Here is a 13469-nt window from a genome sequence, read left to right as displayed (position 1 = left end):
AGAACTAACAGTGCGACCCATTCAAGTGTACTTGAAACCTAATGAAGGAATTGTTTACCTCGTCACCGGTTTCCCTTGTCGGTACGGTGACGTCCTCGGAGACACATTCGCCCCGCTCCCACGGATACACTTCCTCTTCTCATATTACTTGAACCAATTTGCAAACCTGCTTATACAACCATAACCGGGTAACAAGTCTCCGAGGGCTCGGCGGAACAGGTTTTCCGTACACTGCTGGAAATAATTCTGAGAATTACGGATGGAATTAGTCGAATGTTCTCTACTTATGATTAATTGCTAAACTTACTTTACGAATTCATTACACGCAATATAGTAGCAGCTACTAGTAGTTCCTAGTAGTTACGAGGCAAACTTAATGCGAAGTTTACATTTATTTTCGGCACTGTACACTTGTGATTGGTATTCGGATTCGAAACTACCTGGTTCTGATTCTGGTTCCATTTTTAGATTTTTCCGGACCAATTACATTTCATTCATTATAGTCATTTCCTGAACCAATTTTAAAATTAATTCTAAAATCTTCTTCGGAACCAATTCTAGAATTAATTGTACGATTCGATTCCGGAATCGACTCCGTTTCTTAGAACTTGCTCCGATTTCTAGAACCGTCTCCGATTCCGACAACAACTCTGGGATGCAATACCGAACCTACCATCAGGATTCAGTGCCGGAAAAATTGGAGCGCTCCGGAATCGATTCCGCCCAAAGCAACCATTCATCCACCACTACTGTACACCACCAGACAACCCCCGTCTGTCGGGCGCCGGTCGTACGACGTGATGAGAATTTATGTATGGTATCGTCGAGACGCGCGAGTCTCTATCGCAAAGCCAAAGCGTACGAGACTGCGGTTTGTGGCACGGTTTACGAATATCAAGCACAAAAGGGGAGGCGCGTGCAATATGCGTGACAGATCAAGCGCAGACGCATTGTTTTGACGGAAACCAGCTGATCGATGTGGGTTCGCTAATTCAGTGGCGCGGCTTTATCACCACGCAGCTCGCGATTGTGTGGAACGATTATTAAGCTCGTAATCGTGCAGTGGCTCCCACGATAGTTGTGAGGCAGTATACTCCGCGTGAAGTGATTCTGAATTCCTTGAAGTTCTTGAGTTCTATGTAGCGTTCATCCTCGGATACGTAATCCTATCAAATGCTTCCCGGCTTGAGAGGGCTTTTCCACCGTCATCCATCCTTGACCACTGCAAGGTAAGTACGCTTATTCCTGCCAGATTACACGCGGCCAACAGGTTGTTTGGATTCGTGTGCATCCCACTCGAATGGAGCAATATATGCCATCGATTAAATCATGCGGCTTTCTCTACGAGAAAGCCCTATCACTGGGCCGGAGAAGCGGCGTCTTGACATACAAGGGATGAGAAAAAGCATACTGATTGCACAGCTTGTCCAGAAGCTGACGATCACCATCGTCGTTATCTCCGTTCCCTGGCGAGAGAGAAGGAGAGCGACCAGTGAGAAGTGCATCGCGATGCAGCAGGTTGTTTTCGCCTCGAATGTCAAGTGGATCGTATGTCGACCTCTTGTGCGCCTACTTGATCTGATCCGATGCGCGCGATTCTACCCTAGCAACAGGAAGGTCTTTGTTTACTTGCCACCGTATCCCGTGGCTTGTTAATTGGTAGGCGCGTCCCACCAAATTGGCTAGAATGAATTAAAACCTGGTCCCGATATCGTGGCGGCGGCTTTCCCACAGCTGATCGGCAGAGCAACCTCGTGGCAACCTCGCCACGCCATTGTAGAAGGGCCCGGTTCTCTACTATATGCCTGAAGCTGTTGTTTACTGGACCGACTCAACAAGCCGGCATTCACCACCATCACCACCACCACTCAACCAGGCTCTTATCATCTCGCAGGGCGCAGCAGGGTAGGAGTAGAATCAGCAGGGTATGGGAAAAACAGAAGAGGAAGAACACGTCACGGCAAGCTGGGAACTTCTGGGACGAAAGGAGGGAAGGGAAAGGTTGTTGTTGTGGAGAAGTATGCCTGGGACCGGGACAGATCGGGACTGGTTTAAAGTGAATCTGTGCACCATCGGTCGGTGTCAGTTGTTTGCGAGAGATCGAACTAGAAACGCGTGCGCGCACGGCAAAACACGTTGAACGGAAATTCGGGAATTTGATATTAAGAACCAGCCCGTTGTTGTGTAGAAGAGCTTAAATATATCAAGTTCAAGTGCAAATTAAAATCAACCTCTCACCTGAGTAAACATTGAAATTACGAGTGATCGTGCGTTCACCAAGTTGTACTAAAGTGTACTAAATTAACAACCAGGAACTAGTAGCCGCAACCTTCAGCAGCAAAATGAACCGGTGAGCAATCATTAGCATAAAACCAATCAAGGCAATCTAGTAGTGTGATGGGGAAGAGTGTGGGCCGTGCAACCAGACAGACACTGGACTTCAACTGTTGGGGAGGAGGACCTCAACAAACACATCAAGTGCTCTGCCTCGGCTACTAGATAGAGATACTTCGCGATACTGCAGTAAAGAAAAGCACAGTGGATGAACTGCATTTGGGTCAAAGGAGTGGCGTGCTGGAAGTATGCTTGAGGCTTAGAGCTGTTGTTGTTTGTCCGGCGCGTATGGACAAAGCACGGCGCGGAAAATGTTTTGATAGTTGTATGGTTGGTCACCAACCATCAGCTGATCCGATTAGAGTGTGTGTATGCGCGCGAAAAGGGCAAAACAGGCATCCAACATGCTCAACAAGCTGGCTGACTGGCTTGTTGTCGATGATAAGAAGGCCAGCAGAGACTTGAGACAAACAAAACTGTTGATAGACAGTTGGAGCATGGATCAGACCTTGGGATAAATGAGGACCTAATGCGAATGTGTGTTTTGCTGCAGACCTATCACTCAGAAGGGATTCTTTATGATTCCTCTAATCACTAAGTACAAACACAATAACAAACTATTTAAACTTGGTAAAAAGTGCGTCAGAGCATGTAACACAAATATTACAAGATGCCTTGCTGCGGGAATGTGTGACTCAGTGACTGGGTGCATTTGTTTCCCCATCGGTTGACCACGTGCGGGATCCGATTACATCAGAAAATAATTGTTTTCCAAGCTGCTTTGAATGCTTACACAAACACACACATTTCAGGGGGGGTTCAGTATTCTTCCACACGAACCACAAGTTCCCATAGTAAAGCCTTATCATGCTGGAGTCATGCATGAGACAACGGTCAGAAAAGGCCCTCCCGCAAAGGGTGAGCGAGCATCTATACCGTTGCCTGTTGCTAAGAGCATGTGTTCAGACTATGGCATACGGCTACTTAAGGCTCTTTCCTAAGAGAGTGTGACAGAGATCCGATTACCATAGGTCAGGGCACAAACATGACCGATCATCTCCCTTCTTTGGTACACTTGAGACATCTGGAGTTCTGCCCATTCTGATCAGTCTTCTTTTAGCTTGACTTCTTCTGGGCTTTACGAGCTCCTAGGTCAAGCCGACCGGATAAAATGGCTTGACCTTCTGCTTCTCTATTGCCATTTTATAGACTTTGAAACCATCTTTTGAAACCAGAATACGAAATCTGACAAATGTGTCAGATTCACACGAGTGGAAGCCATTTTTCTGTCAAAGGCCCTTAATGATAGATAAAATAAAAAAATAAGCCGACAGTATTATCTCCCGTGTAATAACCCCTAGAAAATCCTCCGAGATCTTGCCGACATGATAAAATGGCTTACTACGAAGTTGGATTGTCAGCCCACACACGTGATTTACCGATATTCAAAGAAAGAAACTTCCCGTTTGTTATTCTGAAGTGTATTAATCACAGCTAAAATGTAAAATTATTTTATTTCCTTTCCGAGCCTAACTTACTTATTGAAGGGAACAGGATTTTTGTTTTTAGTTTTCCTTTTTTTGCATTATAAAATAACGTATGAGTTTTTTCTTACTCTCTTTCTATTCTTTGCTAAAGATAATTTGTTTCTTTTCTTATCGGAAACGATCACGCAGTTAGTAAGATCGTTTCTTAATTGCATTTCGTACAAAAGCGATTTTTATTTGCTACATTTTCTGTTTCTTTTTCCTCCATTGTTTGTACACATTATCATAGCAGTTTTGTTTCTAATTGTCTTCTCGTTTCACCACGCGCTACTGGAAGCGTTTCAAAAAATGGCTACCAAAACGTGTGTTCCGTTGTGTGGAAAGCAAGTGAGTTCAGTTGAGTTTGGTTTTGTGCTATCACATATAAGAACAGAAAAATCTCTTAAATATGTCTCGTTTTGTCTGTGATAAAAAAAACGGTGGCTTATAGGGGTTTTTTCTGTATGAAAGGAATGAGCAAATCTCTCTCGGTCTCTGTCTGTATGATGAGTTTTGTAGATTCTTTTACTTCCCCGTCCAACCTTTCCAGAACGAGCTGACCGAAGCGAAGGCACTGGTCATGAGGCTCGTTGCGGCAGCCCCTGTCGGCTGCTGCAGATGATGGTAGTGCATTCCCGTGTGGCCGAGCGTTGTACGCCTTTGGTCAAGGGCCAGTGCCATCGGTTGGTACGCTGGTTCAACCGTCACCGGGGAAAGATTGCTCGGTACGGCTTCCCATTCCTGGTGAAGTGTAGTTTCATCTGGAAAAAGGACAAGAGAATTTATCAATTTTAAATATTTTAAAAGCACTTCAATCTTAATCTCACCTTCCGAATCGGAATCCTCGCCAATGTGCTGCATTAGCAGCTGTTCCATCGAGTCGGACAGGCAGCTGTTTCGATCGGTCGCTCCACAATGTCCCAGATCGGGTGATTTTAGCAGTGCGAGTAGATTCTCGAGCGTATGTGTCGGATTCATATCATTTAGCCGACAGCCCTGACTGTGACACAGGAACACAATGTCCGCATTAAGTCGTGCCACTTTCCGAGCGAATTGCGCCTCAGATAGCGTGGTCGTACAGAAGTCCGCGTACGACACACGGTACGGTAACCGTACGTCCAGATAGTAGCCGAGCAGTGCCACTAGCTGCGCAGTGTATGTTAAGGCCGCTGCAATGGTGTGTGCCGGATTATGGCTTCCGACCCTACCACCGACTGCTGCTCCAGGTGATGAGGATACTTCCATCGTGGACGTTGTTGCCGTTGGTGGGGCATTTATCACAGCACCACCACCACCACCACCATCACCCGTTGCCCAATCGTTGTAGGCCGAATAGTTCCCGGTGCCGGGTAGGGCCGGTGCAATTATGACATGCTGAACCTCTCCAAAGCTATCCTGCAACACCCACTGTCCACGAACGTACGCCGTTCGGGTTGCGTCCGATATTTCGTGGATTGTGCTGCGTGTGTTGTTTAGCCCACCAGGCCCACAGGCGGAACTTCCACTGCTAGCAGTACTGCTACTCCCTGCCAGACTGGACCGGCTGATGATCGTTTGCGTGATTGGGAAGATGATCCGTACGAGTTGCTGTACCTGATCGCGCTTTAACTGACGCAAACGTTCCTGCACTGCCGTCAGCTTCGCCTTCCGATGTTCACTCTCCTCCATCTTCCCGACCACAAACTCGCTCAGCGTCTTCACCTTATCATCGTACCGTGGCAACGTGATGCGAAGCTTGCGGATGGCGTCACCGAGATGACGCTGTTTCAATCGCAACTCCTCAATCGCAATACGCTTCAGCTCGATCGTTTTCCGAATAATGTTCGCTTTGTCCGATCGCTGCTTAATCTCACCCGCCAAACGGCCCGCCTGGTGTAGCTTTTCCAGCATTACCATCCCCTTACTTTCGAGCGTTGCATTTGCGGTTCGCAGGTTTCTTAAGCGCTGCTGCTTCTCGCCGAACCGTTCCGGAAGGTGACAGTAAATGTCGCTTGCGGTGTGCAAAAAGTCCCCGTGGCGGATGCATGATTTACAGTGAAACTGACGACGGTGGGCACCACACAATGGGCAGCGCTGGGTACTGTCGCCAACGATCCCACCGATCTGGAAGCTGGACGCGGACAGTAGGTCACCATCGTGTACGGCGTCGACCGCTTCGTCATCCGCGTCACCGTCGTGCGAGTAGGTTATGTGAAAGTTTTCCGGAGCACCACCAGAATCGGACGTTAGGTTGCTGGTAGTGGTGGTGGTAGTGCAAACTGCCATCCGTTGCTGTATTGCGTCGTGCCTCCTTGAGTGAGTGCGAGACGCAGAGCAAACACACACACAAAACGTTTGGTACGGGGCAAACCTCGTTACGGTGCTTCTTGCATTAAAACTGACTTCCTGTGCGCTTTGATAGTTCTCTCTTATAATATGCGAACTGCTATCGACACCATTCGTGAGTGAGTAATCGTACGATGGAAGCTACTTTTACAGCACAACACTGCACACGAATCTGCTACTGGGGCCGTATGTCTCTAGTCTTGCACAACAAACGCGAATGCACTGGACACTACTAGACAACTGGACAGTAATGTGTTTGTTGCTGATGGCTGGGATGAAATAAACAATCAGAAGAGGGGCGCATTTATTACCACCTAATCCGAAGCGCAATGTTTCATCAGCCACCAGCGAACGCTTTTCTTTGTTTACTTCGCAGCGCACACAGCTGATGGGTCGTTTGACAGCTGCACAGTCGGAGCACGTTCGCGCTGTCATGTTGTTTGGCAATTTAAATCGACCGTTGGGAATAATATTTTTTTAAATATTTTTAAGAAAGATTACTTTCCAGGGGATTACACACTAAACCGTGATTTTGTTTTTCTTTCTTTCTTTGCAGTGCACTTTTCGGAAGCTTGGTAGCCATCTCGGCCACGGAAAGTAGCCGCGGTGTGAGTAGCCTTGCCGGAGCAGGGGAACCACTTGAGCCGGTCGTCGTTGTCGGAAGGCGCAACAGTTTGCCACCGGCTCCTCCAATCTTTAAGCCGATTGTCCCATCGAAGGTTAACGGGTTGGTAAGTCGGAACGGTGCGCAGCTGCATCACCATACCCAGAACGGTCACGGCATGACGAACGATCGTCCCGCCGAGCTGTCGAAACGAACGACCGAAGCACGGGAAGCGCTGAAAAAGGCACAGATCGTTTGTTTCGATGTTGATTCGACCATCATCACGGAGGAAGGAATCGATGAGTTGGCACAGTTTTGCGGCAAGGGCAGTGAGGTGGCTGCACTGTAAGTGACTTCATGACCATTCCCTTTTGGGACAGATTAGTAATACTTTAATTTATTTCCACGGACAGCACGAAGGAAGCGATGGGAGGTAGCATGACGTTCCAGGAAGCGCTAAAACGTCGCCTAGACATTATTAAACCCTCGCAGCGACAGATCCGCGAATTTCTTAAAACACACCCATCGACCATTTCGGCCGGCGTGAAGGAACTGATCGAGCAGCTGCGCAAGAACAATGCGGAGGTGTTTCTTATTAGCGGTGGGTTTGATTGTTTGATCGAACCGGTAGCGGATGCGTTGGAAATTCCGCTTTGCAATCTGTACGCGAACCGATTGTTCTTCAACTACAATGGAAGTTATGCTGGATTCGATACGGCACAACCTACGTCCCGATCGGGCGGCAAGGGTGAAGCAATCAAGATGATTCGCAGCGTAATGGCGGGTGGTGTAGGATCGGGATCGGATAAGGTGGTTGCAATGATTGGGGACGGTATGACCGATTTGGAGGCCTGTCCACCGGCCAACATGTTCATTGGTAAGTGTTGACGGAGTTAGTTGAGGTGATCTAACTAAAGGCATTGGTTTTTACAATAATCTTGTCCCTTTTTCTGTTCTTAACAGGCTACGGTGGTAATGCGGTCCGGGAAGAGGTACAAAAACGGGCAACGTACTACGTAACCAACTTTGCCGATCTGCTCTGGTGATCGAATAGTTGCAACCCTCTACTACTTCCTTGTTGGCTGATTAATTTCCTTCATTATTCATTCCTATTTGATCACGCTAACGTTAAGCACATTCTTTCTCTACTGCACGTTTTGCTGTAAATAGTTAATTTTGTTAGTGTTAAGAGAATTTACTATAAATTAAGTATACTATTGTGTTTGCTACAATGTCGTACGGCGACTAAAAATAGGTAGTATTTGTTTGTTTGTTTGATATCAAGCACTACAATAAATTTAAATTAGGAGTTTTCAATTAACTTATGGCGATATTTTATGCTGATGTTGGTTAAAAGAATTATCCGAACTATTATTATAGTAGTCAGTCGTGGTTACTTTAAGTGTTGTGTAAAGTATCTCTTTTTAAGGAAAAGGGACTAAATCTTCACTAACATGTGAGAGGGAAGGCCTCCCGGTGGTTCCGCATTCGCTGAGAACAAGGAACTACTTCGTAAGGGAGAAGAGCTTTAAGGTGGCGAAGAGCTACTTCATGTGGGCGAACAGTTTGTAGAGTGGGAAGAGCAACCTTGCGAGGGCGAAGTAGGCGAAACTAAAGAGGTGATGTAGACGACGACCTTTTTTAAATAGAAGAGCGCGCTAAGATTCCTCACTTTATTGAGGTTAGGCCTCCCGGCTGCTCTCGAGACCTACTAATGGCACAACATCAGCTGCCAATTTTGTATCCTTCAGTCCAGAATATCTTCGGCCCAAACAGAACAGATAGGTTGTAGTCCATGCCCATGTAAGCTATGATCGTGCCAAGCTAGAAGAACTCTTCGACTCCGGAGTAATTCCTGTTTCGCCTCCGTATTTTCCCGAACAAAAAAAAGTATTTGTTCTGTAACACAAATACTGGTTGTTAAGAAACCCACGTTAAGGGCGTATTAATTTCTCTTCTGTCCCGCCGATTTTGGAATCAAATATGCGAGGCCCTGCGATATTAGAGGATAGACGTGTGTCTACAAAGACCACTAAAACTCGATAGCTTCGTATTGTATCTTTAGTTAATTCGATGCCGTTTTATTATCATTTATTAGATTAGTTCACAGTCCACAGCGCTGCTGGGTCGGTCGCCCTTGCCCATACTCTCCGTGAGAAAGAAACGGCACGGCAGCGCGCAAGATGAAAAAAGAGAGAAAACTGTTTGACGAACCCGGACGATTCACACGATTCCTTCTCGTCAATGTGTGTGTGTGTGTGTATTTTTTTTACACCCGCTGGTAGAGATACAGGTAGCCGAGCTCTTTGGGTGGATTCTGCGAGATCGCGACCTTGTTGTCGTTAAAGATGACCCACTGGCCGTCCTTGAGGATGTGGCAAACGTAATGGCCGACCTGGGCCGATGTGCCCATGTGGGAAATGAATGCAACCAGTTTATATTCTAAAAGAAAAGGAAACCCAAAGCTCAGTTAATCAAGAATTAGGAACATACCGAATACTACTAGATACTTACTGCCAGTTCCATCACGGTATGAAGATCCCTGCTTGCTTCCGGTAGCTGCACCGTCGCTACCACCGGCAGCTGCCGCTGCTGTCGCAACACTATCGGAAGTTGCATCATCGATCGCCATACTGTCCAGCTCGTCCGTGTGGGAAAAGATCCAATCAACAGCCCGTTCCGTGTTGTTCCCAGTTTCCTTCAGCGCCTTCGTTGCTTGCCGATCGGTGAAGCCCATTCCCATCAGCATCTCCAGCCCAACCGGATCGGGTACAAAGGCGGCAGCTCCACCAGCTCCCGAACCACTCTTGCCACCCGTACCGGGCGGTACAAACGGACTGGCAAAGTCCGAATCGGCAATATGCTCAACCATCCACTGTGTGGCCGGCTCAATGCCGGTATTCTTCGTGAAGAAGATTGCACGCTTGCAAGCCTCCGGTGGGAAACCCATCCCGATCAGCTGATCCAACACTTCCGGATCCATTGGCGGAGGGGTCGGCTCGCGACCCGCAATGTCCGGGAGTTCTTCCTCGTTCGGTTGCTTGCCGGTTCCGCGCAGCGTTTCTAGATCCAACACCTCCGGTATGTCGATCGCAACGTCCAGCTTCAGCGAGGTCCAGTCTTCCTTTAGGGTAAATTTCTTCAAATGCAACAGCAAATAATCGGGCATGGAGGCGAGCTTGGTCGTCTTTTTGGCCGTCGTTTTTGCACCGATCGCCGTGCTGTAAAATTGATCCACCAGTTCGGGTTGCGCGAATGTGTCCAGACAGGCGGCGAGTGTTATTTTCGGTCGGACTAGTGCGTCCGGATCCAGACGGCGACCTTCCCGTTCGGCAGCGGTTCGCTCCGCTTCGTACTGCTTAACCTCATCGAGATTGGTCGCTTTCTGCAGCGGGATCTGTAGCGGGAGACACCATTCATCACGCCGGTTGTACATTACTTTGCCGCTGGAGCAACATTCGACTCGGTCCTCGATGCAGAAGCGGAGTGCTTCGGCCGGATTTGCCTGATGACGGCTGTGCTTCTCGAGCGTACTGACAATATGCAGGAAAAACTCCTGAGCATCTTGCTGCTGTTTGGTAGAGAAATCGGGATGTCCCTGACCGATGAGAGCCTTGAACATGGTCGGTGCGATACCTCCAGTAGAGTCCGCAGCGTCTAGGGAGTTGTCCGACAGGACACTGTACCGTCCACTGCACAGTCCGGTGCCTAGCTTAGCCCTAAGGATGTAGGGAATAGAGAAAAAAGTGTGGTTAATTAAACTACTTCTTGTTAGCTTAACGACCTTCTAGGTCACGGATAAAGGATAAATCCGACTATGGAAAAGTTAGGGTTTACCCATCACTTGTGACGACCGGCGCTTCTGTCGCCTCTACCATCAGACCCGCCCTCGATTAATGAAACTTTTTTCAGTTAAAAGTAACTACGAGAATTAACTTACATCTGGACATTAAAATCGTTAGCCGGATCCGCCGGAAAGCTGTCGAAAATCGTCTTCGAACCATCGACAAATCGTCGAACAAAGTCCGGGATGGTAAACAGCACCTGCATCACACTGTTCAGATAGCACGTGTTGCCCAGATTCTTCATCCCGGTGTATCCCGGTCCCGCGATCGGTTTTAGCTGGCTGCCACTCTCACACAAGATGCCCCATTCGCCGATTCGCTGGTTAAGATCCAGTTCCAGCTCAATCATCGATTTTTCCGTCTTCTCCAGCTGACCCACATTGATGCCCCAGTGTGCGAGATGCTTCACCAGATACGGATCCTCCACCATATCGTCCTCGCTGTAGCTGTAAACATCACCCTTCCCATCGGCCGTTATCGTACCCAGCTTGACTGCCAGTGGGTAATTTGTTTCCTTGTAATGGTTCACCGCATGATCGTTGCCACCCGAACCATCGAAGAATTTACGTCCACACATAATCGAACCGTCCGTCAGGTTTAGCCAAAGGTTGTTTGTAAGATCGCACTTCTCACACTTCCACCCGGTCGGCGGTATCTTCTTGCCATTCTCCAGCTGCAGCAAATCGGCCGCATGCGTCGACACTTGACGTATTTCACCGTCCCACGTCCCTGCCAGCTGTTCCCGCTCACGCTTCACCGATGCCGCTTCCGCCTTCTGTACCGCTTCCACCGCATTCTGCACCTGCAGCGGCAAGTCCGCGTTCGGGTACTCCAACCGTACGACCGGATCATCAAACACAACCACCTGGAAGTGTTCTTTGTATTCGTACTTCTTATTCTCCGTGCCGGTGTAGCCACCCTCAACCCCAATCGCTAGTCGGGTGATTTTTTTCTCCGGACCATCCGCACCACCACCGGCAGCACCATCTACCGCTGATCCAGTCTGTTCCGGCACTTCGATTTTATCACGCTTCAGATAAAGAAAAACCCGGTTCCCTGTCCGGTCGGCATAGGTGCGTACATGCTGCTCTCCAAACCCGAGAAAGCTCACCAAACTCACGTACAAGCCGGTGTCCGATTCTGGATTGTCAAACGAGTATACGCACTCCTCCTTGTAGACGTTATCGCTGGCGCACGGCACTTTAACCTGGTTTAGATATTTGCGTAGCGTGTCCATGGCGTTCTTCAGCTTTTCAGCTATAACGATCGAAGATTTCCGTAAGATGAACTAATTAGAACACTGCGCTGCCGGATTTTGCCTCCAAAAATATTAGCCGCTTGTTTTCTATTGTGTGTCGGGTTTTCTGCAGAATCACGAAAATAATAGCGAACATTCATCGGCATTCACTTTGACACAGCGTTGGTTGCGGTTTCGGGCAGGTTGGATCATATCGTGTATGTGACAGTAAAAGTGAAAGAAGGGCCGCCATATTGGCTTGTGGTTGTTTGTGCATCTCCCCTCCCATGGGGGGGTAACCATTAGAATTTATTTTCGTTTATTTATATAGGCTTTGAGTCTTAGAGACTACATTCACCTCTCCTTCGGAAAATTTATTCATTTTTAAACGAAAAACGTTTAAATGTTTGCAGAGCGCAGTATATGTCACTAGGGTTAAACTTTGTGTTTGAAGTCTGGTAAAAAATGATTTAATTATTCGCTAGAAAATATAATTAAACCTTCAACATAGAGCCTCACTTTTTCCATCATGAGCTTTTTTTACTTCCGGATTTTAATACTTGTTTTGGGTTGGGGGGTGGGTTGTTACTTAACTGATATGTTGCCCTTAGCCCTTGTAAAATATTCATAGGCAGCATTGTTCGGGCTGTAGATCATCGGACCATCGTAGTATTGCAGGATTGACCACTTACTAATAATTTCCGTCTTCCGTTCTTTAAATCCTTTTATGTTCGATTACTCTATCTGTGGTTTTTCTTTAACCCATTCCATTTGCTAGTCACATAGAGACTAGCCCTAGACCCTAAAGTTATCTCTAGGGCTGGTAAAACTCTCGGAATGCGGCATCGATTGACTTCGGATTTCCGTGATCTCGAGTGCCTGCACTCTGTTCTTTGGTGGGTTCGTTAATGTGTACGCCTATTACGATCATAGCTGAGGCTCGATTCGAGCGGGTTCAGGGGACATTCACGCGGTATGCTCGGCGCAAAGTGTTTGTAGGCTCAGCTCTGCCTCCGAATCCGACGGGTTGTGGCTATCCTTTAACCCATTCCAAGTGAAAGTCATATAAAACCTAACCTAAGACCCTAGAGTTAGCTCGAGGGCTTGTAAAACTCTCGAAATGCTGCGTCGATGGGCTCCAGTTTACGTGATCTCGGGAGCGTGCGCGCTCTGTTCTTTGGTGCGTTCGACGCTGGAATATGCCTCGGTAATTTGGTCGCCTATTACCATCTTACCTGCGGCACGAGTTGAGCGGGTTTAGAGGACATTCATGCGGTATGCTTGGCGCAAAGTGTTTTGTTTACAGGCTCAGCTCTACCTCCGTATCCGACTCGTTGTCGGACCGAACAGTGACTCAAGCCTAACAGTCATTCGAGACGAACATACATAGTTTCATGTTACTATCTATAAATACATAGATAGTTTTTAAATGTGGCGGTAGCTTGCTAACACATATACACTTCACATAAAGGTTTTCTATATGCGTAATCAACGTCAGTGACTTGGCAAGAAGGCTCCGAAGTGCTGAAGCAAAACAAGAATATTTGTTTAAACACATTTAAACATAAAACGGTAGAATCATCTTCATCATATAATTG

The 13469-nt window shown here is 47.5% G+C and overlaps 5 protein-coding genes across 6 annotated transcripts in view; 2 read left to right on the top strand and 3 right to left on the bottom strand.

Moving 5' to 3' along the window:
* The window catches only part of LOC126568064 (putative polypeptide N-acetylgalactosaminyltransferase 9), a 143839-nt gene that overhangs the window by 10964 nt on the left and 119406 nt on the right, over positions 1–13469 (bottom strand). The gene's annotated exons all lie outside the window — the stretch shown is intronic.
* The window catches only part of LOC126567908 (putative inorganic phosphate cotransporter), a 58644-nt gene that overhangs the window by 18037 nt on the left and 27138 nt on the right, over positions 1–13469 (top strand). The gene's annotated exons all lie outside the window — the stretch shown is intronic.
* Positions 2321–7867, top strand: LOC126568378 (phosphoserine phosphatase). The gene is made up of 4 exons (XM_050224846.1): positions 2321–2350; positions 6742–7134; positions 7203–7666; positions 7753–7867. Exons 1-4 carry the CDS (start codon positions 2343–2345, stop codon positions 7833–7835), a joined length of 948 nt encoding a protein of 315 aa, XP_050080803.1. The 5' UTR covers positions 2321–2342; the 3' UTR covers positions 7836–7867.
* LOC126568081 (beclin 1-associated autophagy-related key regulator) lies at positions 4349–6125 on the bottom strand. Its single transcript, XM_050224499.1, has 2 exons — positions 4688–6125; positions 4349–4621 (listed from the first exon to the last, which is right to left on the bottom strand). Exons 1-2 carry the CDS (start codon positions 6123–6125, stop codon positions 4386–4388), a joined length of 1674 nt encoding a protein of 557 aa, XP_050080456.1. The 3' UTR covers positions 4349–4385.
* On the bottom strand, positions 9028–11871 carry LOC126567896 (ubiquitin carboxyl-terminal hydrolase 5). Its single transcript, XM_050224243.1, has 3 exons — positions 10730–11871; positions 9304–10508; positions 9028–9231 (listed from the first exon to the last, which is right to left on the bottom strand). The coding sequence occupies exons 1-3, from the start codon at positions 11869–11871 to the stop codon at positions 9059–9061; spliced, it is 2520 nt and encodes an 839-aa protein (XP_050080200.1). The 3' UTR covers positions 9028–9058.

The sequence above is a fragment of the Anopheles maculipalpis genome, chromosome 2RL, assembly GCF_943734695.1.
Source record: "Anopheles maculipalpis chromosome 2RL, idAnoMacuDA_375_x, whole genome shotgun sequence".
In the NCBI taxonomy this organism is placed as follows: Eukaryota; Metazoa; Arthropoda; class Insecta; order Diptera; family Culicidae; genus Anopheles; species Anopheles maculipalpis.
The sequence above is the reverse complement of the archived record's forward strand: the minus strand, read 5'-3'. Positions and strand labels throughout refer to the sequence as shown.

Bases quoted from the DNA above. Each gene is read 5' to 3' on its own strand.
- LOC126568081 (XM_050224499.1), bottom strand. From the start codon at position 6,125: ATGGCAGTTTGCACTACCACCACCACTACCAGCAACCTAACGTCCGAT. The intron at 4,622-4,687 runs GTGAGATTAAGA...TCCTTTTTCCAG, and splicing joins CGAGGATTCCGATTCGGAAG to ATGAAACTACACTTCACCAG.
- LOC126568378 (XM_050224846.1), top strand. The intron at 7,135-7,202 runs GTAAGTGACTTC...TTCCACGGACAG, and splicing joins GGCAGTGAGGTGGCTGCACT to CACGAAGGAAGCGATGGGAG. The intron at 7,667-7,752 runs GTAAGTGTTGAC...TGTTCTTAACAG, and splicing joins ACCGGCCAACATGTTCATTG to GCTACGGTGGTAATGCGGTC.
- LOC126567896 (XM_050224243.1), bottom strand. From the start codon at position 11,871: ATGGACACGCTACGCAAATATCTAAACCAGGTTAAAGTGCCGTGCGCC. The intron at 10,509-10,729 runs GTAAGTTAATTC...CTACATCCTTAG, and splicing joins AACGATTTTAATGTCCAGAT to GGCTAAGCTAGGCACCGGAC. The intron at 9,232-9,303 runs GTAAGTATCTAG...CTTTTCTTTTAG, and splicing joins ATACCGTGATGGAACTGGCA to AATATAAACTGGTTGCATTC.